This window comes from Aureococcus anophagefferens, assembly GCF_000186865.1.
Source record: "Aureococcus anophagefferens unplaced genomic scaffold AURANscaffold_3, whole genome shotgun sequence".
NCBI lineage: Eukaryota > Pelagophyceae > Pelagomonadales > Pelagomonadaceae > Aureococcus > Aureococcus anophagefferens.
In genome coordinates this window covers 949,795-975,090 of record NW_008705563.1, presented here as the reverse complement: position 1 = coordinate 975,090, position 25,296 = coordinate 949,795, and the positions used below count along the sequence as shown (strand labels likewise).

General features: G+C 70.1%; 7 protein-coding genes across 7 annotated transcripts; 4 read left to right on the top strand and 3 right to left on the bottom strand.

The window, feature by feature from the left end:
• Window positions 1-4,430: 4,430 nt before the first annotated feature.
• Fed1 (putative ferredoxin) lies at window positions 4,431-4,925 on the top strand (the record flags this gene model as incomplete). The annotated part of the gene is made up of 1 exon (XM_009035766.1): window positions 4,431-4,925. The coding sequence occupies one exon, from the start codon at window positions 4,431-4,433 to the stop codon at window positions 4,923-4,925; it is 495 nt and encodes a 164-aa protein (XP_009034014.1).
• A 1,552-nt stretch (window positions 4,926-6,477) lies between these two features.
• Window positions 6,478-10,150, bottom strand: AURANDRAFT_61653 (hypothetical protein; the record flags this gene model as incomplete). The annotated part of the gene is made up of 3 exons (XM_009035419.1): window positions 6,478-7,368; window positions 7,569-9,260; window positions 9,416-10,150. The coding sequence occupies 3 exons, from the start codon at window positions 10,148-10,150 to the stop codon at window positions 6,478-6,480; spliced, it is 3,318 nt and encodes a 1,105-aa protein (XP_009033667.1).
• Window positions 10,151-10,689: 539 nt separating this feature from the next.
• On the top strand, window positions 10,690-15,531 carry AURANDRAFT_61652 (hypothetical protein; the record flags this gene model as incomplete). The annotated part of the gene is made up of 7 exons (XM_009035767.1): window positions 10,690-10,762; window positions 10,930-11,507; window positions 11,720-12,152; window positions 12,352-12,798; window positions 12,857-13,196; window positions 13,475-13,943; window positions 15,292-15,531. The coding sequence occupies 7 exons, from the start codon at window positions 10,690-10,692 to the stop codon at window positions 15,529-15,531; spliced, it is 2,580 nt and encodes an 859-aa protein (XP_009034015.1).
• A 107-nt stretch (window positions 15,532-15,638) lies between these two features.
• Window positions 15,639-16,160, bottom strand: AURANDRAFT_21315 (hypothetical protein; the record flags this gene model as incomplete). The annotated part of the gene is made up of 1 exon (XM_009035418.1): window positions 15,639-16,160. The coding sequence occupies one exon, from the start codon at window positions 16,158-16,160 to the stop codon at window positions 15,639-15,641; it is 522 nt and encodes a 173-aa protein (XP_009033666.1).
• A 65-nt stretch (window positions 16,161-16,225) lies between these two features.
• AURANDRAFT_61651 (hypothetical protein) lies at window positions 16,226-17,754 on the bottom strand (the record flags this gene model as incomplete). Its single annotated transcript, XM_009035417.1, has 2 exons — window positions 16,226-16,860; window positions 16,989-17,754. The coding sequence occupies 2 exons, from the start codon at window positions 17,752-17,754 to the stop codon at window positions 16,226-16,228; spliced, it is 1,401 nt and encodes a 466-aa protein (XP_009033665.1).
• A 145-nt stretch (window positions 17,755-17,899) lies between these two features.
• AURANDRAFT_52462 (hypothetical protein) lies at window positions 17,900-20,551 on the top strand (the record flags this gene model as incomplete). Its single annotated transcript, XM_009035768.1, has 4 exons — window positions 17,900-18,358; window positions 18,559-19,482; window positions 19,543-19,752; window positions 19,813-20,551. The coding sequence occupies 4 exons, from the start codon at window positions 17,921-17,923 to the stop codon at window positions 20,524-20,526; spliced, it is 2,286 nt and encodes a 761-aa protein (XP_009034016.1).
• Window positions 20,552-22,890: 2,339 nt separating this feature from the next.
• Window positions 22,891-24,608, top strand: AURANDRAFT_70832 (expressed protein; the record flags this gene model as incomplete). Its single annotated transcript, XM_009035769.1, has 1 exon — window positions 22,891-24,608. The coding sequence occupies one exon, from the start codon at window positions 23,012-23,014 to the stop codon at window positions 24,569-24,571; it is 1,560 nt and encodes a 519-aa protein (XP_009034017.1).
• Window positions 24,609-25,296: the final 688 nt, after the last annotated feature.

Sequence of the window (25,296 nt, the reverse complement as noted above, 5' to 3'; positions counted from 1 at the left end):
CTTAAAAACCGGAGGCTGCGTGGACCGCGCCCGGCGGCGGCGGCCCGGTCGTCGGCAGGAGCCATGGTGCTGCCCGGCACGACGGAGGACCCGCCGAACAAGGCCTTCGTGAAGCTGCCCCGCGCGAAGCTCGGCGGGCACCGGCGGTCCAAGCACAAGGCCGCGAGCGTGTCCATGGCGAGCTCCGTCGGGAGCGAGAGCCTGGGCTTCGGCCGGCCGCAGATCGGGCGGCCCGCGCCCGGGGACACGCGGCGCTTCTTCCGCGCCGTCGACGCCGCGGACTGCAGCGACCCCGCGAGCCTGCGGCGCCTCGGCATCTCGTACCCGAAAACGACGGTCCTCAAGATGGAGCTGAGCTTCGCGCGGCTCAACCCGCCGGCGGACGTGGACCGGGACCGCGAGCCCGTGCCCGTCGTCGACCCGGCGGACCTGGAGAAGTCCATGGCCGCGAGCTGGCGCGCGATCGACGTCTTCGAGACGCGCGCGAAGAAACGGGACGACACGGGCAGGCTCCGCCAGCGCGTCGTGCTCACGGGCTGGGACCTGCGCAAGTCCCGGCTGACGGCCCAGCAGCGCGACGAGTCGAAGCGCGAGCACGAGAAGCTCAAGTGGGAGCGCCTCGCGCGGAACTTCCGGCCCGGAAAGGACAAACACACGTCGTCCTTCCCGAAGCTCGACGCGCTGCCGGACATTTTGGACCGCGGCGCCCAGTCGGCGCCGAGCGGCGGCATCCGCGACCGCGCGCCGTCGCCCGACGGCGAGGAGAAGAAGCGCAAGAAGCCGCCCGTGCCGCGCCAGAGCGACCAGCCCGACTCGCTCAAGGAGGAGATCCTCGACCTCGCGCGCCGCGAGACCAAGCTCTCGCGCTGCCAGGCCCTCCTCCAGGACAAGCTCCCGGAGAAGGACGTCTTCAAGAAGATCGACACGCTCTCCGCGCTCTGGTCCCACGGCCTCTCCCGGCCTACGCCCACGCCCCGCGGCATCACGGAGCCCCCGCGCGCGCGGACCTGGCGATGATAAGAAGCAGCCGTCGGCCGTCGTCCCGGCGGCGGCGTCGTCCTACGCCGCGTCGGGCGCGTCTCGCTCGATGGTTGATGCCGACGTTGCTGTTGCGCTTGAAATGCGCATGCGCGGGCTGCCCGGCCGAGAGAGCATCTCGAAGATCGCCGCGCCCCCCGGCGCTGCCCCGACCCGTCGACTCGCGCATGGACTACCGCCGCATGGAGACGGGCCTCCAGATCGCGACGGACGCGAAGACGGAACGGCGGACGAGCCGCTGCCTGCTCGTCGGCGTCTGGCTCTTCGTCGCGCTCCAGACGACGCTCATGGTCGGCGTCGTCGCGCTCCTCCGCACGTCGGCGCAGGCCATCGTCGAGGCCCAGGCCTCCATCGCGCGCATGGAATCGGTCGCGACGAGCGCGCACGCCGAGTTCCGGGGCGTCAGCGAGACGGTCCGCGACGCGTCGCGAACGTTCCACGAGCTCGTCGACAGCGAGGCCGGCACGCCCAAGGTCGTCGAGGGCGCCCTCGGCGCCGCCTGGGCCTTCGCGTGTCCGAGGCTCTTCAGAGATCCCTACTACGACGGATTGGACTGCGACGCGCTCGACCGCGTCGCGCGGGGCGTCGTCGACGCGCTCGTCCGGGCCAACGGGGACGCCGGCGGCGCCAATCTGACGCTCGTCGACGCGCTCGCGGCCGCGCCCTTCGTCGACCTGAGCCCGCTCCTCGCGGCGTCGACGACGGTCGGGACGATCCTGGCGTCCATGACGAGCGTGCGCCGCTCGAACGCCAAGGGCGTCAAGTCCTTCGACCTCTTCGGGCCCCGGCTCGCGGCCGTCGGCGGCGCGCTCGCGCAGATCGAGCCCGTGCTCGGGCCCGTCAACGCGCAGCTGCTCCAGCGCGCCCCGAAGAGCGCCGACGACGCCAAGTCGCTCACGAAGATGATCGAGGGCTTCGCGACCTGGTTCGCGCCGTTCGGGTCCGCGACGTCGCTGCCCGCGCTCGGGCAGGTCTGCGTGGACGTCATCGACGTCGTCGAGACGGTGCCCCTCGAGCACGACTACACGCTCCACGACGTGGCCCCGCCGACGAACTACGAGTGGGACAAGTGCAACGTCCACGAGGAAAACGCCTCCGGGGACGACGTGCCCTGCAAATACCCCGACTGCGAGGGGCGCGAGTGCTACAAGCACCACGGCTACGAGGGAAACGCGCCCCGGCCCTTCCTCCAGTGCCACTACACGGCCGCGACGACCGTCGACTGCAAGATCACCGTCGCGGCCTCGCTCCCGGACGCCGAGGCCTGGGGCGTCGTCCGCGCGTACTGCGCGGAGGTCGCGGCCTTCAAGCCGGCGGCGTAAGGATCGGAGTCCGGTGCCGGCCCCGCCGGGCACGCCGCATCGGACGCCGTCGGACGCCTCGGCCTACGCCTCGGCGCGGCGCGCGGCGCGCGTCTTTGCGTGCCCCGGCCAGCCCCGGCGTGACCTCGTCAACCTCGACGACCTGTGCTCGAGCCTCTCCAGGGACGCGCCGCGCTTCTCGACCGCCGCGCCGCGCTTCTCGACCGCCGCGCCGCGCTTCTCGACCGCCGCGCCGCGCTTCTCGACCGCCGCGCTGCGCCTTGCGTCTTGGTTGGCCGGACCGCGTCGTTTTACTGCTCCTTCTTGGGCCAGCAGCGCACGATGTCGCGCCCCCTCGCCGCGTCCCACTTGCCGCAGGACATCTTCCGTCGCATCGCCGACTACGCCGACGGGGCGGGCGTGCTATCGCTGCACCTCGCGAGCGGCCGCGCGGCGCCGCTCTCGTCGGCGTTCCGCGCGGCGAACGAGCTGCGGCGCACCGCGCGGCTGCGGACCGAAGACGACGACGCCATGTTCCGACGGTGGGAGGCGCTGGTCGTGCCGCTGCGCTGCGTCGCGCTCGTGATGAACAAGCTGGTGTTCGAGCGCGTGTTCCGCGGAGCGGCGAGGCGGGGAGTCGAGGCGCTGTCGGCGCTCGACGCGACGCGGTTGGACCTGCGCTTCAAGTCCAATGCTGATCGTGACGATTTCGCGCAAATGTGGAACCGGTTTAAGCGATCCAAGGATGCTCAAGATTTGATGGAACTAGAGGAGGTAGATCAGGAAGAGATGCGCCAGGTCATCGGGGCACAAGACGCGGTCGGCCACAAATTTCGATGCCCAATCCTAAAACTGCTCGAAGAACAGCGCGAGGTCGGTGACGAGTCGCCGACGTACATCTGGCTGTCGCGGCACGCCCAGGTCAAGTTCCAGCCGCCTGGAACTACGTTCGAAATCACGTACGCGATGGACCAGTTGGTGGTAGACGCATTCGCTCAAATTGCTTTCCAGGTGTTACCCACGGAAATCGAGCATTTCGACCCCCTGTCACCGCGCCGCGGCTACCCTGATGTCGCTGCCGTGCACGCGCAAGAGCGTCGCCAGCCGCTGCCGCCGTGCAGCGACCCGCGGCGCTACACCTGCGACGGCTGCGACGGTTGCAACCCTGTCGCATACGCTTGCCCGCTCTGCTCGCATGCCCGCTGCGTGGCTTGCCATCAAACGAATGACCATGTCTGCGACGCCCGTTCGCGCCTAATGGCGGAATCGAAGACCGCTGGTGCATTCGCGCAACGCATGCAGCGCTTCTTTTCCGCTTTCGATGATCATGTGATCCAGACCGACGACGACATCCAGAACAATATCCAATTCAACCGGCGCCTCCTCGCACAGCGCGACTGGCTGGCCGCCGTCGACGCGGACCGCAAGGTCGCGCGCTCGAAGATCGCGGAGGGCGCCGCCGCGCATTCCGCCTGGCTTCTGGAGAAGTACCAGCACAGCCCGCTCAAGCCGCCGGCCGCCGACGACGCGCCCTAGAGTGCCCGGAGGAGCCCTCCGAATACACCCACCGCCGGTCCAAATACTGTAACTTGAACCCGGTGGCGCTGCGGCTCTCCGCCTTCGTCCACCGCCACTTCGTCGACCGCGGCGCGCCGGTACCGGGGAACCGCACGGTCGCGATCCTGAAGACGGCGGCCGGGAGCACGTCGCAGGGCGTCCTGTGCCCGGACCGCGTCGCCGCGATCCTCCGAAAACACCGCGCCGAGCTCCTCGACCCGGCGGCGCTCGGCGAGATCGCCCTCATCAACGCGCTCGCCGCCGCGACGACGCTCGTCGTGTCCTGGGGCACGACGTCCATGAAGAACTACGTCTACGTCGGCGGCCGGTGCACGGACATCTACGTCTACTACACGGCCGACTTCGCAGGGCAGGCGAACAACCCCAGCGCCCGGCGCTCGACGTTCCGCAACGCGACGATCCACTACGTGGCGGCCGAGGACCTCGTAAGGTAGCGGACTCAAGTAGCGCTGCGGGTCGACGCTGACGCCATGGCCGGCGCCATATTGCCTCGAGCGAAGAAGAGCTCTTAGCATGGTCCGCCTGCTTCTCAGACGAGGCCTGCGACTTGGCCTCGCGCCAGCGAATCATCGACGGCGCGCGCCCGTGCTCGCGGCGACGCGCGGCGACCACAGCCACAGCCACCACCACCACCGCGAGGGCCCGCCCGACGTGACGATCAAATGGGTGTTCAAAAAAAGCGGCGAGGCCATCGAGACGCCGGCCTACTTCGGGGAGAACCTGCTGCGCCTCGCGCAGCGCCACGACATCCCCCTCGAGGGCGCCTGCGAGGGCGTGACGGCCTGCAGCACCTGCCACTGCATTTTGGAGGACGACTTCTTCGACGAGCTCGAGGAGGAGCTCGAGGAGGACGAGGAGGACATGCTCGACCAGGCCTTTGGGCTGACGCCGACGAGCCGCCTCGGCTGCCAGCTCAAGGTCGACGAGCGCTTCGACGGCGCGGTCATCATGCTGCCGGAGGCCACGCGGAACTTCTACGTCGACGGCCACGTCCCGCAGCCGCACTAGCGCGCGCGCGCGACGCTTGCGCGCCGTCGTAAGGGGTCGATTCTTTCTCTCCTCGCGTTCGAAACCCAATTTTCCGTTGGCTTGGCGTGAGCCGGGTACTCGCTGGGAGGCGTTTTGTTGAACGGCACCGTCGAGGTGTTGCACCGCTGCCACGAGACGGAGAGCATGTGCTGGCGCCTCGCGCTGCTCGCGTGCGCCATCGGCAGCCACGCGCTGCTCGCGCCGTCGCCGCGCCGCCAGGCATCGCTCCTCCGCGCCGCCGCCGCTGGCGAGGCGCGCGTGCTGGAGATCCTCGGCGACGGCAGGCTCTCGCTCGGACGCGACGAGGAGGCGGAGCTCGAGACGCTGATCGCGAATCTCCCCGCGTCGACGCCGTCGGTGGAGGCGCTGCGCGGCGACTGGCGCCTGCTCTACACGTCGAAGAGCGCCTTCGACGCGTCGAACCCGCTCGGGAAGCGCGTCGACGGCACGGCGCCGGGCGTCGAGGGCGCGTTCGACGCGCTGTTCGGCGGCTCCGGCGCGGCCGCGAGCTCGTCGCCGATCCAGCGCTTCCTGACGGGCCTGGAATCCGTCGACATCGCCCAGAACATCGAGCTCTCCGACGACGGCGCGACGGGTCGCGTGGACCAGCTCGTGGAAGGCGGCGACGGCTTCCGGCTCCGCCTGTCGGCGGCGGGCAGTCTGGCGGACTCGGGACGAATCAATTTCGCCTTCGATCTAGCGTATTTCGAGGTCTTCGGTCGGCGCCTGCCCTATCCGGTGCCGTTTAAACTGCTGGGCGACGAGGCCAAGGGCTACCTCGACACGCGCTACGTCTCCGAAGGGCTCCGCGTGTCCACGGGCAACAAGGGCACGACCTTCATCCTGGGCAAGGGCACACGGACGCCCAAAGCCCCGAAGCGGAAATCGGGGAAGCTGGCCGACGAGGAGGCCGCGGCGCGCGCCGCGTGCGCGACGGGCGAAAGGGCCGCGATCCTGCCGGCCGTCGAGAAGCTCGAGAAGCTGCGCCCGGCGTCGGACGACCTCCTCGACGGCGACCTCGCGCAGCTCGAGGGCCGCTGGTCCCTCGTCGCCACCGTCGCGGGCCGCGCGGCGGGCGAGGACGAGCGGCTCGCGGAGACGGGGATCGCGGGCGCGGTCAACGCCTCGGGCATCGTCGTCGACGCCGGCGCCGAGCGCAAGCCCGTGCAGGAGATCCGCGGCGGCCGCATCGCCAACGAGGTGCGCGTCGACCTGCCCCTCTTCGGCGGCGCCTGGGTGCGCGTCGCCGGCGGCGTCGAGAAGGGCGCGAACGGGCGCCGCGCGAACGTCGAGTTCGATTCCCTCGAGTTCTTCGACGAAACGTCGGGTCAGCGCGTCTTCCGCGCCGCGTGGCCCTTCAAGCTCGTCAAGCAGTTCCGGCCGTCGCTGACGACGGGCGCCGACGACGTCGCCTGGCTCGAGACGACGTACCTCTCCGACGACGTCCGCGTGGGCCGCGGCAACAAGGGGAGCGTCTTCTTCCTCACGCGCACGGACGAGCCCTGCCCGCTGACGCCCGCGGACTTCTAACTTAGTCGGACGGCCGCGAGTGCCAGGACGACGGCGCCTGCGACGAGGCCGTCAGCCCCGTCTGCTGCGTGCCGGAGGACGACTGGAGGTGGGACCCGGCGGAGTCGGTCAGCTCGCGGCAGGGCACGCGGAGGACCTCGACGGACGACGACGACCGGCGCTGACTGAGGTCCTCGCCGAGGCCCCGGTGCGTCTCGTGGCGGTAGTGGGGCGGCCGCCGGTCGACGCCCAACAGCTGCGCGTGGTCGCGGCCCTCGTGGAGCAGCCGGAGCTCCTCGGCGGCGACGGCGCCGTGGTCCGCGGCCCGGAGGAGCCCCGCGTGGGCCTCGGGCCGCCGCGGGAAGCCGTCGTCGCGCGGGTGCGGGTCGCCCGCGTGGAACGGCGCGTTCGGCCGGTGCCCCGCCGGGCCGAGCAGCCGGTCGACGACGAACTGGTTCCGCTTGCGCTGGATGACGACGCGCTTCGGCACCTCGGGCACGCAGCCCTCGATGACCATGCCCACGTGGACGAGGAGGTACTCCATGAGGAGGAACAGGAGACCCTTCGCCGTCGCGTCGTACTGGTCCACGCCGCCCGACACGTAGACGAACATGAAGACGTTCGTCAGCGTCGCCAGCCGCGACATGACCCAGAGCACGTCGTTCCAGGCGCCGAGGTCCTCCACACGCACGGGGAAGGGCGGCCGGCAGATGCACGTGAGCTTGAAGCGGTCGACGTGGAACTCGACGCAGTTGTTCAAGATGGCCAACGCGATGACCGGCGGCCAGGCGACGACGAAGAAGGTGCAGAAGCCGTACTGGATCATCAGCTCCGCGATGTCGTCGAGGCAGATCGGGTTGAAGGTCTCGCGCGCGAACTGGCGCTCGATCTCCTCCGCGAGCTCCGGACACACCTGGGCAGCAAAACGGTGATTCAACGTCGCTTCAACGTGAGTGTTCCGCGCGCGCGCGTTCCGGAAAAAGCGCCCACGCTTCGAGGCCGTTCCGAGAGATGATCGCTCGTCCAAAAATCAGCCGAAACGAGTGGAAAACGGCCGAGAAAGGAGCCTTTGAAGTTGGGAATTTCGCTCTCTTTTGCTGCCCTGGGGCACACCGCGGCGTGGACCTCCGCGTCCTTGCGCTCGTCGCGGTCGTGGTTCGCCGTCCACCAGCGGAGGCGCCGCTCCGGCGCCGCCGACGACGCCGGCGGCGGCGGCGGCGCGCTCGGCCGCCGGCCGCAGATCCAGCGGTAGACGTGGCCGGGCACGTCGAGCTCGAGGAGGTTGCCGATGACCAGATTCGACACGAAGAGGGACGCGAGCTGCACGGCGACGTCGTCGAGGCAGTCCCGCGCGTCGCAGGGCGACCGCAGGTGCGTCCAGGCGGGCAGGTGGCTCTTCACGGCGACGTAGAAGAGCGCGAGGTACGACGTGATCGCCTTGAGCGCGAACATCTTCGTCACGTAGGAGCCCTCGTAGGCCGTCTCCGTGCGGTGGTTCTCGTAGTCCGTCGTCGCCTCGGAGATGCGCCCGAAGGCGCTGTCGACGGCCATGAGGCCCGCGTTCAGCGCCGGCGCAACGATGGACCCGAGCGGCACGCCGACCCGCGGCACCGCGGGCACGAGCGCGTTCAAAAAGCTCCGGATCCAGAAGAGCACGACGATGATCGCCGTCACCAGCGACAGGACGACGGCGATGACGGCCGCGGCCCCGCGCTTCTTCGCGTTCGCGAGGCGCTCGGGGAAGTAGAACTTCGCGCGGCCGTCGACCAGACTCCGCCGCTGGACGACGCCCGGGTGCGCGGCGAACTGGGGCCGGTTGCGCTGCTTGTTCGTGAACCCGGCCGTGCCGAACTCCAGCGCCAGCTCCGCCTCGCGCCGCCGCCAGAGCCGCGTGAACTTGATCGTCCACAGCGCGACGACGATCGAGAAGCCGACGTCGATGGCCGCGGCGAACTTGTAGAACCCGCGCGCCTTGAGCGCCGTCGCCGCGCCATAACACAAGAGCCCCGTCGGCGCCAGGAAACATAATTGCCGCGTCTGGAAGCTGTGGAACGCGAAGTACAAAGCCACGTGCTCGCCCCAGACGTCGCGGATCGCGCCGTGATCCGCCTCGCGCACAAAGGGCACGTAGCGCCGCGGCAGCCGCTCCCGCAGGCGCGCGAGGCTCAGCGCCGACACGAGCGGGAAGTAGTCCACGACCGCGGCGTCCCGGACGGCCGCCGTCGCGAGCGGCAGGTAGCACCCCCCCTCGGCCTCGGGCGCGGCTAAAATCGACGCGAGGAGCCGCACGCGGTCCGGCCCGGCAAAGAGGCCCTGGTCGCGGCCCAGGCCCCTCGGCCCGCGCTTCGCGTAGGGCGACGGCGCGCCCGTTTCGTGGTACGGCGCGTAGTGATGCGCGTAGGGCGGCAGCAGCCAGCCGCGGCTCGCGTCGACGCCGACGGCGACGCCGCGGTCCGCCGCGAGCGCCGCGAGGCGCGCGGGGTCCAGGAGCATGGAGAAGCCCACGCGCGCGGCCTCGCGCCGGAGCCGGTCCTCGCCGCCGCGGAGCGCGACGAACTTGACGGGGTCGCCGGCCTCGATGCCGATCATCTCGTTGAGCCGCGCGCCCGCGCGCGCGAGGCGGCTCCCCGCGCGGCTCAGGCTCGGCCGTTCCACGTGCAGCTCGTGGACGACGAAGTCCAGCTCCGCGTAGGCCAGGCGGCACACGAGGTCTTCCCAGGGCGCGCTGCCCGCCGGCGCCTTGACGACGAGCACGAGGTCGTAGTCGACGGACGCGAAGCCTTCCGCGTCCTTCATGAGGGGCTCCTCCAGATCTTCCACGGACGCCCCGAGGGGCACGGACACGCGCCGGGCCCGCGGCGGCGGCGCCATGCCGTCGAGAAGGCAATTCGGGGCTGCCGATTGGCCGCTCGCCGCTTCAACCAGTGCTTCACCGTCGGCTTCACCACTTAGTCGAGCACGCGCGGCGCCTCGTACTTGGACCGGAGGAAGAAGCGGTGGGACGTGCGCATGTGCGTGTCGCCGGCGGGCTGGCGCGTGAAGTTCGTGTGGACGATGGCGTCGGGCGCCGTGCAGGGCCGGTCGTCGCCGTCGATGGCGATGGTCGGGTAGGACCGCGCGTAGGGGTCGCGGTGGTAGAGGCGCAGGACGTCGCGCGCGCGCTTCGCCTCGCGCTTGCGCTCCTTGGCCTCGCGGATGCGCTCGGGCCGCACGGCCGCGACGTAGGCCGCGCGGCGCCGCTCGAGGTTCGTCGTCGACGCCGCGCGGCGCCGCTCGAGGGGCGCGCGGCCCTCCTCGAGGGAGCCGGCGGCGCCGGAGAAGGCGCTGCGCTCGTCGGAGATCCAAAAGTCCGTCAGCCGCGCGTTCTTGATGAAGGGCGACCCCTGCGACGGCCGCGGCTCGCCGCTCCGCGGCGAGATGAGCGGCTGGAACCGCGGCCGCGTGAGCTCCGGCGCGACGCGCGCGCCCCACTCGTCGGACCGCCGCGGGGACCAGGTCGCCCCGGGCGTGTCGAGGCGCTGGAACTTCTCCGGGAAGCCCAGCTCCACGGCGCCGCGGTAGGCCTCGCGCTGGGGCAGCGGCGCGAAGCGGTCCGCGGCGCCGAAGGAGCCCTTCGTCGAGCTCGTCCGCGGCCGCCGCACGCGCGTCGTCTTCGTGACGCCGATGACATTGTTCATCGGCCGCGTGGCGCTCATGTCGGACTCAGCAAAGCGCCATCTCTTAGCGCGGGTGGTTGCATGCAATAAAAAATGAATCTTCCGGTTCTTGCCCTTTTGTATATAAAGGCGGCAGCATGGCCGCGCTGCGTCCGTCGAGCGGCGTGGCCGGCGTGCACGAGCCCTGCGCCCTCGACTACGGCGTCTCGGCGAACGAGAAGGCGCGGCGCCTCGCGCCCTGCCTCGGCCGCGACGTCACGGACGCGCCCGCCGACGGCGAGGCGACGCGGCGCAAGGACTGGAACGACGGCTTCTTCCACGGCCGCGAGCAGGCCGCGCCGCGCAGAGAGGACCCCGAGGAGCGGTCCGAGGCCTGGGCGACGCACGCGCGGCCCGAGATCGCCGAACGTTTGAAGATCGCCGACGTCGTCGCGCTCGTCGACGAGGCGTGCGATCCGGATTTGGCCGCGGACGTCGCCGTCGTCGTCCTCGAGCAGGCCGTGCTGGGCTTCGGGCGGGACCCGGCCTGCGCCTGCGCGGGCTTCCGCGAGTCGGCCTTTTACATCGCGTGCGTGGACATGGGCCACCCCGTCGCGAAGGAGTGGTCCGCGGACGGCTGCGAGCACCAGGGCAGCAAAAGGGTGATTCAACGTCGCTTCAACGTGAGTGTTCCGCGCGCGCGCGTTTCGGAAACAGCACCTACGCTTCGAGGCCGTTCCGAGAGATGATCGCTCGTCCAAAAATCGGCCGAAACGAGCGGAAAACGACCGAGATAGGAGCCTTTGAAGTTGGGAATTTCGCACCCTTTTGCTGCCCAGGCGAGCACCGAGGCAACGACCCGAGCAGCCCGCCGCTGACGAAGCTCCGCGAGGGCGAGGTCGCGCGGGCGGCGCTAGTGTGCGCGAAGCGCGACGAGTGCAAGGCCGTCGCCGTGCACTTTTTTGTCGCGTATCTGTGCTCGCTGCCGCCGGCGCTGGCGCACCACGCGGCGCACGCGAACTACAGCAAGATGCTGCGCCTCGCGCTCTTCGACAAGGGCGCGGGCGGCGAGGCGGGCGTGCGCGCCGCCGCCGCCGTCGAGGCCCTGGACCTCTACGTGGCGGGCTGCCGGCCCGTGGACCTCGACGCGCGGTTCTTGTACGCGTACGCGGAGGACGTCGCGGCGACCTGCCCCGCGGCGAGCTTGCTGAGTCTGCCGCGGGTCCAGCACTGCGACGGCTGCGGCCTGCGGCAGCCGGGCATGGCGAGGTGTTCCCGCTGCAGGCACGTGGCCTACTGCTCCAACGGCTGCCAGCGAAACGCGTGGGCGCGGCGCCACCGCAAAACGTGCGCGGAGCTCGCGAAGCTCACGGAACGCGCGGACGAGGTCGGCTACGAGCCGGGGCTCGACAAACAGGTCTGCCCGGAGTGCGACTTCGGGCCGACGACGCCGGACCTCCTCCGCTGGCACTGCACGCTCACGCGGCACAAGCGCTGGCCCGAGATCGACCTCATCACCTACGCCGCGCCGGAGCGGGCGCGGGGTAACGAGTGACATCGGGAACTTCAAGGTCGTTGGTTGCCTTTTGAAAAACGCTTGCGCGCTGCCCCGGCATGGCGTCCTTCGAGCCCCCCGCGGACGAGGCGCTGGCGCTCAAGGAGGCGGGCAACGCGCTCTTCGCCAAGGCGGACCTGGAGGCGGCCCTCGAGAAGTGGCTCGCGGCCCTCGTGCTCCTGCAGCAGCGCGAGCCGGCGCCCGCCACCGACGAGGTCATGGCGAAGATCCTCACGAACCGGGCGCTCGCGCTGCTGAAGCTGCGGCCGCCGAGGGCCGACGAGGCCGTCGAGGAGGCGCGCCTCGCCTGCCGCCTCGCGCCGACCTACCTCAAGGCCAGGTACCGCCTCGCGACCGCGCTCGCGGCGTCGGGCGACGCCGCGGGCGCCGCCGAGGCCCGCGCGGCGCACGCGGCGGCGGTGGGCGCGGCGGCGGACGCCGCCGCGGAGGACGAGGAGCGCGCGGGACGCGACGCGCTCCAGCGCGACCTGTGCGGCGGCCGGCTGTGTGCAAATCAACCAGTGAGCTGGGACGTCGGGGCCAAACTTCAGAATTCTCTAGCTCGGTCAAATCGAAGTCGATTCGGCTGATTTTTGGACGAATCGATTGCTCTTAGCGAGTTCTCGAAGCACGGCGGAAGTGCTCGTGTCAAAACATTCGAATACGCGCACATTGAAGTCGGGTTGAAGATTTGATTTGCACACAGGCGGCCGGGACCCGCTGGAGCTCGTCGGCGAGGCGCCGCCGGCGCACGGCGACGCGCGCGCGACGGCGTCGAGCGACGGGAGTGGCGTTTCGCGCCGGGAAATGAGAAGGAAATCCGACCCTGTCGCCCGTGGTAGGCACGCGATCGTCTCGTTGACGGCGGCGCAGATGGGGAAGCTGTCGCGGGCGTCGGCGCGCTACGAGGCGGAGGGCGACCACGAGCGGTCCGCGGCCTGCGACCTGCGGCGCGTGTCCTCGCAGCTCGCGCTCGCGGCCGTACAGCGCCGCGTCTACGCGGCGCCCACGGACGCCGAGTTCGCCGCGATCGCCACGTTCGGCCCCGCCGACGAGGGGCGGAGGAAAGCCGCGGAGCTCATGGAGCGGGCCATGGAGGAGTGCCGCGCGCTCGGCGACGCGCACTTCAGCCGCGGCGACTTCGCGCTCGCGGGTCCGGCGCCGGCGTCGGATTCCCGAGAGATGTGAGACCGGGAAACGCGCTCTCGTAGGCCGCTGCTGGTCCCTGGGCCTGGACCACGACGACGTCGGCGACGTCTGGTGCAACGTCGGCGTCTGCTACCGCAACGTCGGCCGCCTCAAGCGCGCGCGGCGATGCTTCCGCGGCGGCGCGGACCTCGGCCACGGCGACGCGTGCGTCGAGCTCGCGCGCCTCGAGTTCCAGGGCCGAGGAGGGCCGGCGGACCGCGAGGCCGCCGCCGCGCTCTGCGCGCAGGCGCGGGCCGTGGCGACGCCGCCGCGCGCGGCGCGCCTCGCGCAGCTCGACGAGCTCGAGGCCGCGCTGGCGCGCGCGCAGCTCGCGGACATGGAGGCGCTCCTCGCAGAGGAGGAGTAAATTCTTTTGGCTTCAAGGTGGCTGCACTCGAGCGGCACAGTCCCCGTGGCACGAGATCGACCACGGGTGCTGCGCGCCCCGGCACGGCGTCCCGGGACACGCCGCGCTGGGCGCATGTTGGCTTCAGCATTGGCTGCGGAGCGGCATCGACAGCAGCACGGGGCCGACCACGAGTACCAAGCCGCCCGGCACGGCGTCGGGACGCACTAACTACGCGCACGTCGGGACGCGGACCCGACTCCCTGACGTGTCCGATGGCGTCGCGCGCGCGCAGCATCCTGCGCGCCAAGTGCCACTTCGAGGTGCTCGACCTCCCCCAGAAGCAGGCGACGTGCGAGGCCGTGAAGCAGGCCTACCGCGCGGCGGCCCAGGAGGTGCACCCGGACCACCTGGACCACGCGGACGCGGCCAAGGCCTTCGCGCGGCTCCGGACGTCCTACGAGGCGCTCCAGACCAACGGCGGCCGCACGCGCCACCTCATGCTCCTGCGGAGGAACCCGCCCGCGCGGCCGAGCGTGCTCCTCAAAGTCCTCGACGAGGCGGGCTCGACCAAGGGCCTCGCCGCCGCCGCCGCCGTCTTCATCGCCGCGGAGCTGCTGCGCCTCGCCATCGCCGACGACGAGCCCGCGCCCGCGGCGCCCGTCCGCACGTTCACGCCGGAGCGGCGCGCGACGGCGACGCCGCGCGCGCCCGCGTTCGCGTCCAACGCCGGCGAGCTCTACGGCGGGGCCACGAGCGCCGAGGTCCAGAGCAGCGTCGCGTCCGCCCTCGAGAAGCGGCGCGACAAGCGCCGCGACGACGCCGCGCGGCCGCCGCGCGCGTAGCGCGACCGGCCGCCGTTTTTTGTCCCCGTTCGATCGCACTGTTCTAAGAATCGCACTCTGCTTCGTTGTCTCCGTTCGATCGCACTGTCGAAGAATCGCACTCTGCTTCCGTGGGCTTTAGACTTTACAGACATGGCACTCGCACGCAAGCCTAGGCGGCCATCTTGAGCGTGACGATGCAGGTCACTTCGCCCCGCGGCTTGCCCTTGTACAGGAGCTGCAGCTCGAAGAGCCGGGGCTCGTTGGGCTTCGACCGCAGGTCCGACACGTCCAGCATGGCCTGGCCGAGCAGGTCGTCCTTCGACGCGACGTCGTAGTCCCATGCCGAGAATTCCTACGCGCGCGCGAGAGCGTCGAGCGTCGGACGATGTCGCGACGGGGAACGTCGAGCGTCGGACGATTTCGCGAGACGCCGGCGAATCGCGAATCCCGCGTCGAGGTCGGCGTCGGTGACATGCAGCGTGAGCGTCTCGTCGATGCGCACGGACGATCCCGCCTGCGGAGAAACGATGAGGCGTCGCGAGCGAGCGCCGTCGGGACGCCGCCGTCGAGCGTTGTGCATGATAATCGTCTTCGCCTGCTTCTGCCGGCCGACGACCTTGACAACGACGTAGACCTGCGCGGATTCTTAAGAGAACATGTATCTGTTGATGGGGCGCCGCTAAGCGACATCATTCTTCGACATAAAGTCTGCCGACCGGAGGCCACGGCACTCGATTTTCGCCACCTCGAGGGCTTTCAGCGCCTCCCCCATGCTTCGGCGCGTCGAACGCTACGGCGAATCGAAGGTTTTGGGCGGCGCGCGCGACGGTGGGCCGTGAGGATCGCCGACAGTTTCTGCCACAGCGTTGCCCGCCCTGCAGACTTGCAGTCGAGGTTCTTGGCCAGAAACCGACACCGCAGGCGCCCCCGGCGACATCCTGAGCCCTAGAAGCTCCCAAGCAAACGCCCATGTCGCTCCAAGAGGCCCTGGGCCTGACCGGGCGCCATAACAGAGACTACCAGCTCCGACTCAACGGCAGAGACACGATCTACAACATCATCGATCTGTCCGGCTTCGATCGCGACGCGAGCCTCAAACTCATCTCCGACGGCGTGCTCGCGCGTACGACCGCGTCCCGGGGGGGGGGGGGCGAGAGAGGATTTGCGACGCCGACGATTTCGCGCGACGCCGACGCTTTCGCGTGCGACGATTTCGCGCGACGCCGTCGGCGTCGCGCGCGATGGTTCCCCGCGACGCCGACCGTGTCACACGACGCAACCACAGGTCGACGCGACGGTCATCTTCTACCTCGAACCGGAGACGTCCGCCGGCGACCCGGACCCCGAGCTCTACGCGAGCTGCTCCATCGACACGCTTTGCTCGCTGCCGTCGGGCGACGACGAGCGCGTGGTCGCGCTGTCCGCGCGCGCCCGGCGGGCCGCCGCCGCCGCGCCGCCGTGCGAGAACTACCTCCAGGCCGAGGTCGCCGTGGAGACGGCGCACGGCTGGCTGACGACGGACTGAGCCCGAGCCGGCGGCCCCGCCCCCCGGCGGGGCGCCGCGCGCGAAGAACCCAAAAGTCCCGCCGACGAGCGAATCCGGCGCGACGCACCTGCATAAAAAAGCCACCCTTACGAGTCCTCGGCGGGGATCGCCTGCTGGAGCTCGACGAGGACGCCGTTCGTGTCCTTTGGGTGCAGGAAGACGACGGGCACGCCGTGGGCGCCGATCTTGGGCTCCTCCGAGAGGAGGCGCACGCCGCGGGCCTTGAGGTCCGCCATGGCCGCCTCGACGTCGTCGACCTCGTGGCAGAGGTGGTGGAGCCCGCCGCTCGGGCTCTTAGCGAGGAACGCCGCAATGGGGCTCGCGTCGCCGAGGGGCTCGAGGAGCTCGACGTGCGTGTTGCCGGCGTCGACGAAGCACACGGTGACGCCGTGGTCCGGCAGCGCCTGGAGCTCCGACACCGACGCGCCGAGCGCGTCGCGCCACATGGCGCTCGCCTCCTCGATGTCCGGCACGGCGAGGGCCACGTGGTTGAGCCGCCCGAGCTGGAACGTCGCGAGGCCGCGCAGCGCTGCGACGTTATTGCGCGCCGGCGCTCGGAAAGCGCAGCGCGCCGCTGCGCGTCGCGCGCTCGCCGCGATGGATGCCATTCTGTGATTCTCGCTGCACACAAAGTCAACTTGCCGGAAAGGAGCGGTCAAGGCGCACCAAAATCCTAACACGCCTTGGTCGGCGCGCGCGCGCGGAGCCAGGACGCGGCGGTCTTGGCGAGGTCGCGCGTCTTGCAGGAGGACCAGGCCTCGACGAAGGCGCAGAACCGCCGCCAGTCCGGCTCCCGCGCGGCCGCCAAGTCCAAGTCGAAGACCGCGTGCGCCGGCAGCGCGGCCCGGACGCGCGCGTTGTGCGCGGCCTCGTCCGGGCAGGGGTCCGTCGACGTCGTGAGGACGAACTTGGCGCGGGGGTATTTCGCCGCGATGGCCGCGTAGGCCCGCGACCACCGGAGCCCCACGAGGACCTTGCACGTCTCCGGCGCCGCGCCGTCGCCGTCGCACGCCGGGTCCCGGTTGACGAGCTTGAGGTGGGCTAGGGCGCGCCGCAGGGCGACGTTGCCCGTGCCCCGGGCGCCCACGGCGACGACCAGATTGCCCGGGTCGTACTTCATGGGCTTGTGGACGATGCGGCAGCCCGCGTCGCAGGACACGACGGCGCTGTTGTTCGCGCGGCAGAAGGTGCCGTTGTCGACGTCGACGTGGCCGAAGCCCATGCGCTCGCGGGCGAGGCGGAGGCCCACCATGAGCGCGGGCTGGTCGCGCCGCAGCCGGAGCTCCGCGAACGCCGCGACGAACCAGCCTGGGCAGGACAAGAGAGATTCAACGTCGCTTCAACATGAGTGTTCCGCGCGCGCGCGTTCCGGAAAAAGCATCCACGCTTCGAGACCGTTCCGAGAGATGATCGCTCGTCCAAAAATCAGCCGAAACGAGTGGAAAACGGCCGAGATATGAGCCTTTGAAGTTGGGAATTTCGCTCTCTTGTCCTGCCCTGGAACCAGCCCAGCGCGGCGGCCGTCCGGGGCGACGTCGCGTCGAAGGCCGCCACGGCGCTGTTGTGCTCCACGCGGTAGTGCTTGTCGACGGGCATGAATCGCTGGGACGTCCACTGGTCGTGGAGCACCGCGTCAACGCCCGACTTTGCTAAATCGCCCAAAAGCCGCGCGGCGAAGTCCGGCCGGCACGGCCGGCTGTCGAAGTCGAGGTAGACGAAGCGCTCGAAGGGCGCGAAGAGGAAGGCGTGGGCCTTGACGCTCTTGACGCGCAGGCGCACGTCGCCTTTGAACGCGCCGCGCAGCGCGGGCAGCTCGACGTCCTCGTAGGCCGTCAGCACGTCGAAGAGCCGCCGCACGTCCGCGGCGTCGCCGGGCTCTAACGCAGTCAGCAGGTGCCGCTCGTAGAAGAGCGCGTAGCGCGTCCGCGCGCCGAGTCTGAGCAGGTAGCGCACGCACGGCAACACCTCCTGGGCGACGAAGTCGCTCGAGCCGCCGACGGCGTAGACGACGCCGTCGCCGCGCCGCGCGATCGCGGGGCGGTGCCGCAGCACGGTCGGCACGTCGCCCTGCGCGTCGAGTCGCGCGTAGGCGCGCTCGGCAGCGGCGTCCCACTGGTCGCCGGAGGCGGTGCTGGAGCCGCTGCGGGTGGGCGCCACGGTCGCGACGAGCGCGACGAGGCGCAGCAGCGATGCGTGGCGCATCGCTGCAAGTTGGTTTTGATGCGTTGTTATAAACGCGTCTGCCGAGGCAGTTGCTGCGGCAGGCGCCTGCGCTCGGGCCATCACCATGCTGCCGCGTCAAAAAATCATCAAAAAAAAAAAATCGGGCGATCACTCTTCGGCTGTGCTCGGCGTAATTGTGCACGCGATGGCAGGCAAGAAAGCAGCGCGCAAGGCGCCCAAGGTCACGAAAAAGCCCGTACCGGAGCCAGAGAGCAGCGACGAGGAAGAGGTGACGGCGTCGGCGAGCTTCTTCGTCGGCGATGACGACAGCAGCAGCAGCGACGGCGGCGAGGCCGGCGGCGGCGACGACGACGCGATGATGGACGACGACGCGTCGTCGGACGAGGAGGAGGCGCCGGCGGCGCTCGAGCAGCCCAAGGAGAAGAAGCGCGTGGCCTTCGCGGAGCCCGCGGCGCCCGCGGCGGCGCCCGCCGAGGCGGCGGACGAGGACGACGACGACGAGGAGGAGGAGGTGGACTGGGCGACGCTCTGCGAGAACGTGCGCCTGGACCGGCGGCTCGCGCGGGCCGTCGCGGAGCTGAACTGGGCGCGGCCGTCGCTCATCCAGCAGGCCGCGCTGCCGGTGGCGGCCAGGGCAGGACAAGGGTGATTCAACGTCGCTTCAACGTGAGTGTTCCGCGCGCGCGCGTTTCGGAAACAGCACCCACGCTTCGAGACCGTTCCGAGAGATGATCGCTCGTCCAAAAATCAGCCGAAACGAGTGGAAAACGACCGAGAGAGGAGCCTTTGAAGTTGGGAATTTCGCACTCTTGTCCTGCCCAGGTGGCGGCGACCGGCCGCGACCTGCTCATCCGCGCGCGCACGGGCAGCGGCAAGACGGCGTGCTACGCGCTGCCGATCCTCGACCTCATCCTGAAGAAGAAGGCGGAGACGCTCGAGGGCCGGCGCGAGTACGGCGGCGTGCTCGCGGTCGTCCTCGTGCCGACGCGGGAGTTGGTCGCGCAGGCCGCGACCCAGCTCCGCGAGCTCGCGGCCTACTGCCGCGACGACGTCGCCATCGTCGCGCTGCGGGGCGAGAGCGCCGCCGAGGACGCGGCCCAGGTGCGGAGCGGCAACGCGGACGTCGTCGCGGGCACGCCCGCGGCCGTCAGGGACGCCGTCGAGCGCGCGCGCGCGCACGACGACCACCCGCTCCTGCGGCTCCGGAGGACCTGCCGCGCCTACGCCGTCGACGAGGCCGATCTGGTGTTATCGTTTGGCTACGACGAGGACGTCGCGTTCGTCGCGCGGGAGCTCGGCGTCGCGGGCGACGACGCCGCGGACCGCGCGGACCGGCCCCAGGGCTTCCTGCTGTCCGCGACGCTCGGCGACGACGTGCTCAAGCTCAAGAAGCTCGCCCTGAAGGGCGCGGCGACGGTCAAGCTCGACGAGCGCGCGGGCGTCTTCGGCGGCGACCGCGACGACGAGGCGCAGCTCGCGCAGTACTACGTGCCCGTCGCCAAGGGCGACAAGTACCTGGTGACCTACGTCATGCTCAAGCTCGCGCTCTTGGAGGGCCGGGGCGTGTTGTTCGTGAATTCCGTGGACGCCTGCTACAAGCTGAAGCTCTTCCTCGACCTGTTTTCGATCCGGTGCCTGGTGCTGAACGCGGAGCTGCCGCTGGCGTCGCGGCTCCACGCCATCGAGTCCTACAACCGGGGGCTCTACGACATCCTCGTGGCGACGGACGCGTCCGTCGAGGCGACGGTGCGCGGCGACGACTCGGACGACGACGCGCCGGACATCGACGACGCCTCGGACGACGAGGACGCGCCGGAGAAGCGGAAGCGCGGCCAGAAAAAGGCCACCAAGGCGCCGAAGAAGTCGAAGGACGCCTTCGGCGTCGCCCGGGGCATCGATTTCCGGGACGTCAAGTGGGTGCTGAACGTGGACGTGCCCGCGACGCCGGAGTCTTATACGCACCGCGTCGGCCGCACCGCGCGCGCGGGCGCGCGCGGCACGGCGCTGAGCCTCGTCGTCGCCGACGACCCCCGGGGCGACGACGGCGCGCGGCTCGCGGCCATCCAGGCGGCGCAGCCGCCCATGAAGCTCGCGTCGCTCGCGGCGGGCGGCGCGTGCGCGGTGCTCGCGGCGCTCGACGTCGACGAGGCCGCGGCGCTCGGCGCGGGCGCGCACGTGCCCCAGCCGGCGCGCCTGGCCTTCGACGGCGGCGCCTGCGAGCCCTTCCGCTACCGCGTCTCCGACGTGCAGCGCGGCGTCACGGCCGCGTCCGTCCGCGACGCGCGCGCGGCCGAGCTCCGGAAGGAGATGCTCGACAGCGAGGCGCTCAAGGCCCACTTCTCCGACAACCCCGACGACCTCGCTGTGCTCCAGCAGACCAAGGCCGAGCACCACGTGCGCCGGGACCTCCTCGCGGCGACGATCAAGACCGTGCCGAGTTACCTCGTGCCCAAGGCCCTCGCCGCCGCGGGCGCGAAGCCGAAGCAGTCCTTCAAGCGCAAGAAGCGCTCCGAGAAGCGGTCCGGGGCGAAGCGCCAGCGCGGCGACGGCGCCGACGAGACGCGCCGCACGGACAACGACCCCCTCCAGTCCTTCGACGCGTCGGGCCTCGACGCCAAGGAGCCGCCGCGCGTCTTCGACTCGGGCGACCCGGAGCTCGACAAGAACGAGTCGACGTCGTCGCGCCGCGCGTGGCAGAAGAAGCACGGCAAGGGCGAGTTCGCCAAGAAGGCGCCCAAGCGCCTCAAGAAGTTCGCCAAGGACGCGGGCTTCCGCCAGAAGAAGTTCTGAGGCGAAGCTAAGGTCCTTTTCTCTGACGCCCCGGTCTCGCGGCATAGCCTGAAGCTGTCCTCCGAGTCAGACCTGGCCGCAGGCGCCTTGTAGTCACTATAGCTTAAGGGTCGAGGGTGGGGGACTGCGGGGATATCTTCGAACGGGGCTGGACACTTGGCGGCGGACGACGGGCGAGGCGCGTCGAGGCCTGGGCGCGGCGGCGGCGGCCTTGGGCGGCGGGGTGCGAACTCATTTCTTCGGGGCTGGACAGGCGGGCTGGACACTTGGCGGGCGAGGCGCGCCTAGGCCTTCTCGGGCGCGGCGGCGGCGGCGGCCTTGGGCGGCGGGGAGCCCTGCGTCGACTTGACGAACGCGACGCACGCGAACAACTTGGCGCCCACCGCGAGCGCGAGGCAGCAGATCACGTCGAGCAGGATCGTGTTCTTCGAGGAGAAGAGCGGGTAGATGATCTCGAGGCTGTCGAGGACGACGCGGCCGGAGCAGGATTTCGACGGGTCCTCGCCCTGGCAGTAGCAGAAGTCGCTGCCCTCGTCGTACTTGTCGCAGGCGTCCCAGGTGCCGTCGACGAACTCGGAGAAGGTGATGGAGCGGATCGCGTAGCCCAGGGGGAAGATCCAGTGGAGCGCGCGCAGCGGCCAGACGATGTCCTTCACGGGGATGAGGAAGCCGCCGTAGAGGAACGCGGAGAACCAGCAGCCGATGTACTGCGCCGCGCCGATCAGGGGGTTGTCGAAGGCGACGGCGAGCGCCGTCGCGAAGGCGTCCCAGCAGTACTGCTGCGCCATCCAGCAGAGGACCGTCGTCGCGAAGCGCGACGCCTGCCAGTTGGCGATGGCGTAGGCGGGGACGCCCACGGCCGCGAGCGCGAGGAAGACGACGAGGGGCAGCTCGAGCACGGACCGCGCCACGAGGTACGCCGCGGGCGACACGAGGCCGTTCTGCACCTCCGTGCGCACGAGGCGGCCCTCGAAGTTCAGCGCGAAGACGAGGAGGCACGTGATCTGCGACGGCACGGCCGTGAACCAAACATGGAGCCACATCTTGTTGAGCACCTGGTCCTGGTGCCGCTCGCGCGTCTTGATGTAGACGACCGCGAAGTACGCGTTGCCGAGCATGAAGCAGAGCGCGCGCGCGAAGAGCACGAGCGGGTCCCGCGAGAGGAGGAGCGCCTGGCGCCGCAGGAGCGGCGCGAGCTGGTTCGCGACGTTGGGCCGCGCGCCGTCGCCGTCGAGGTCCGCCTCGGCGCCCAGGGCCGCCAGATCCGACTCCGAGTCGCGCTTCTCCCGCGAGTCCGCCCACGCGTCGAGGAGCTCGTCGACTTCACTTTTATCCGCGAAATCCGCGTTCACGAGGTCCAGCAGGAAGTCCGCCGGGTTCGTGAGCTCGGGCATCTTGCGGCCCCGCGACGCGAAATAATCCACGGCCGCGGCCGCGGCGCCGCGGTAGGCCACGCGGCCCTCGCTCAGGAGCATGACGCCGTCGAAGGCGAGGTAGATGGCCGTCGACGGCTGGTGGATCGTGCACACGGCGATGAGCCGCTCCTGCTTGGCGAGCTCGCCGATGAAGGTCATCGTGTTCAGCGCCGCCGCGGCGTCGAGGCCTACCGAAGTGACGAGTTCCATCGTTTTTGCGGTCTCTCGAAAACCACAGACGCCGCGTCGAGGCCCGACGTCGGCTCGTCGAGGAACATGCAGATGGCGCGCTTCAGGAGCGCGAGCGCGAGCGAGAGGCGCCGCTTCTGGCCGCCGCTGAGGCCGCCGCCGGGCAGCATCTCGTGGCCCACGCGCGTGTCCGCGCACGACTCGAGGCCCATGCGCTTCAATATCTCGTCCACGCGGCCCTCCTCGACCTCGGCGCCCGCGGCGACGGCGAGGCGCCGCGCGAAGCAGAGCTGCTCGCGCGGCGTCAGCGTCGGCCAGAGCTCGTCGCGCTGGCCCACGGTGAAGCACGTCTTGCGGAACAACGAGTGCGTCAGCGGCTTGCCGCCGAGGCGCGTCGACCCGGACGCGTCGCCGCCGGACGCGCGGAGCGTGAGCACGTTCATGAGCGTCGTCTTGCCCGCGCCCGACGGGCCGAGGATCGCGAGCGTGTGGCCGGGCTCCGCCGTGCCGCTCACGGCGTCGAGCAAGAGCTTGGGCTTCTTCGATTTGCGGTCCTTAACCGTAAATGAGAGTTCGTGGAACGTGAGGGCGGCGCTCGGGGGGGCACCATTCTCGCGGGACATGGTCGAAGACTGTTGTTGTCTCGGTGCTCAGGGGGCGGCGGCGAGCTTCACGCGTTGACCTTCCTCGGCAGGTGAAGACCTTCGCTGGAGTTCTCGAGGAGGAGGAATCGAGCTCGAAGCGTGTTCGACGCCGCGCCCGAGGGGGTTGACCGCCGGTATGCCTGGTAGTCGACGCGAGCGTGAAAACACCAGGCAATAAAATTTTTTGGTGCATTGCCTCCGCGCCTGACGCTTCGCGTTGAAAGTTTTCATTAAACCATGTATCGCCTCCTCGTCCTCGTCGTCGCCATCGTCGGAGCCGCGAGCGAAGAGATTTTTGAGGCGGTCCGCGCGGTCGCTCGAGGCGATTCCGTCCTCGGCCTGCTGAACCAACAGAAGCAGCATTACGACGCCGCCATGGTCCTCTTGGCGATCTCCGAGGCCGTGCGCCTCGGCGCGCTCGACGAAGCCGACGCGCGCGACGTCCTGGACGCGACGCGGTACGAGCGCGAGGCGTTCGCGGCGGGGCACGACGACGACAATATGAAAATCTCGTTCGTGCGCGGCGACTACGACGGCCTCGCGGACGACGAGACGCGGGGCTCGCTCACGGGCAAGTCCGTCGGCGACCACCTGTCCATCACCGCGGGATTGCTCACCCCCTTGGTCTGGAACGACGCCGCGCTGTCCATCGATCGGGCCAAGAGCGTCGTCTTCGACCTGCAGTTCGTCGACGACGCGACGCTCGGCGGAAGCGACGACCTCAGCTTCCTCACCTCGACTCCAAACGGCCTGTCGTTCTACCGCCAGGTGACAAAGTACCGCACGCAGCGGAACTCGGGCGGAAGCACGGAGAGCGACGGCTGGAACCATCCGGATCGGTTCCGCGACGCGCACAAGGTGTGCTGGGAGGACGACGTCGCCATGGGCACCCTGACCGCCGCGATGCTCGTGGAGTACCATCTGGAAACGCTCGACGACGCCGAGCGCGGCCGCTTGGGCGACGTCCTCGCCGGGCTCGCGCGCGGCTACGACGACGTCTTCGGCGATCTCCGCCACGCGTACGACGCGACGCTCGGCGAGGCGTCGCCGATGCGGTGGACGCGGAGCCTCGGCTGGGGCGTCTACGGCCTCGCGCTCATGCGGCGCACGCTCGCGGCGCTCGGCCGCGACGACGACGCGGCCGCGGCCGCGGGCGTCGTCGCGCACCACCTCGAGACCATCGTCGGATGGCAGGGAGCGGAAGGTCTCTGGTGGCAGAACCCGAACGGCGACGTCGACGGCCTCTCGGGCGCGCCGTCGGACGACGGCGACGTGAACTTCGTCGAGACGTCGGGCTCGGCGCTCATCCTCGCGGCTATGGGCGAGCTCGCGGCGGTCGGCGCGCTGCCGGCGACCGCGGCCGGCGCCTTCGACGACGGCATCCGCGGGCTCCTCGCGTACGTCGACGGCGACGGCGACATCCCCAACTGCGGCAAGGGCACGAGCATCGGCGCGGAGGCGTCCTACTACTACTCCCGCGGCGTCGACGACCCCGACGGCTGCAGCAAGGCGGGCCTGGTGCTCTTGGCGCTCGCGCACGCGGCCGCCCGGCCGACGTCCGCGCCGACGCCGCGCCCGACGCCGCGCCCGACGCCGCGCCCGACGACGTCCGCGCCGAGCGCCGCGCCGACGACGCCCGCGCCGAGCCCCGCGCCGACGACGCGCCCGACGCCGCGCCCGACGACAATCTCGCCGAGCGCCGCGCCGACGGCCGAGGAGTCCGACGGAGGCTCCGCGCTCGTCGCGACGGCCGCCGTCGCCGCCGCGGCGATGATGGTCTCCCTAGTTACCTACTAGAGAAGTAGGCCACGTCCCTTACACATTTGACGCCGCGGCGATGGTCTCTCTACTAGTAGTCATCTAATGGCCCGTATTAGCTCTGGCGCGCTCAAAGATCCCCGGGCGTCGCGAAGGTGTTAGGGGTGCGCGGATCTCGCAGAAATTAACGGCCGCAGCACTTCTTGTACTTGCGGCCGCTGCCGCAAGGGCACGGATCATTGCGTCCGACGACCGCGGGCACGTCCTGGCGAATCTCCGGGAATTCGTGAGCCTCCGCAGCTCGGGGTCCGAATTCCAAGCGGCAGGCGCCTCCGATGCACTGGCGGCATCGTTCGCACGTCGGCCGCGGCGCCGCGCAGTGATCCGTCGAGATGGCTATCAACTGCCCGCGCACGAGTTCAAAGTCCGCGAGAGTACCCGTCTCCATGGCTTCGAAATCGGCGGCGGCTAAACCGGCAAGCTCTTCGAGAGAACGTATCGTCGCCCCCCTCGAGGTTGTGAGCAATTGAGCAGCCAGCGGGACTCCGAAGCGGTCTCGGATCTTTCGCTTCACGTCGTCCGCGGAATCGTCGTAGCGCACGCAGAGCGGGAACCATACATGGCCCTCAAGAGCACAAGAGAACCACAAAACGGCCGCGATCCAGGTCGCCTCGCCGCGATACTTCCGGGCGATGCCGTGTGCGCCGCAAAACTGCTTGTGCGAGACCCAGTGCTTCCTCTGGCACTCAGGAGAACAGTAGTAC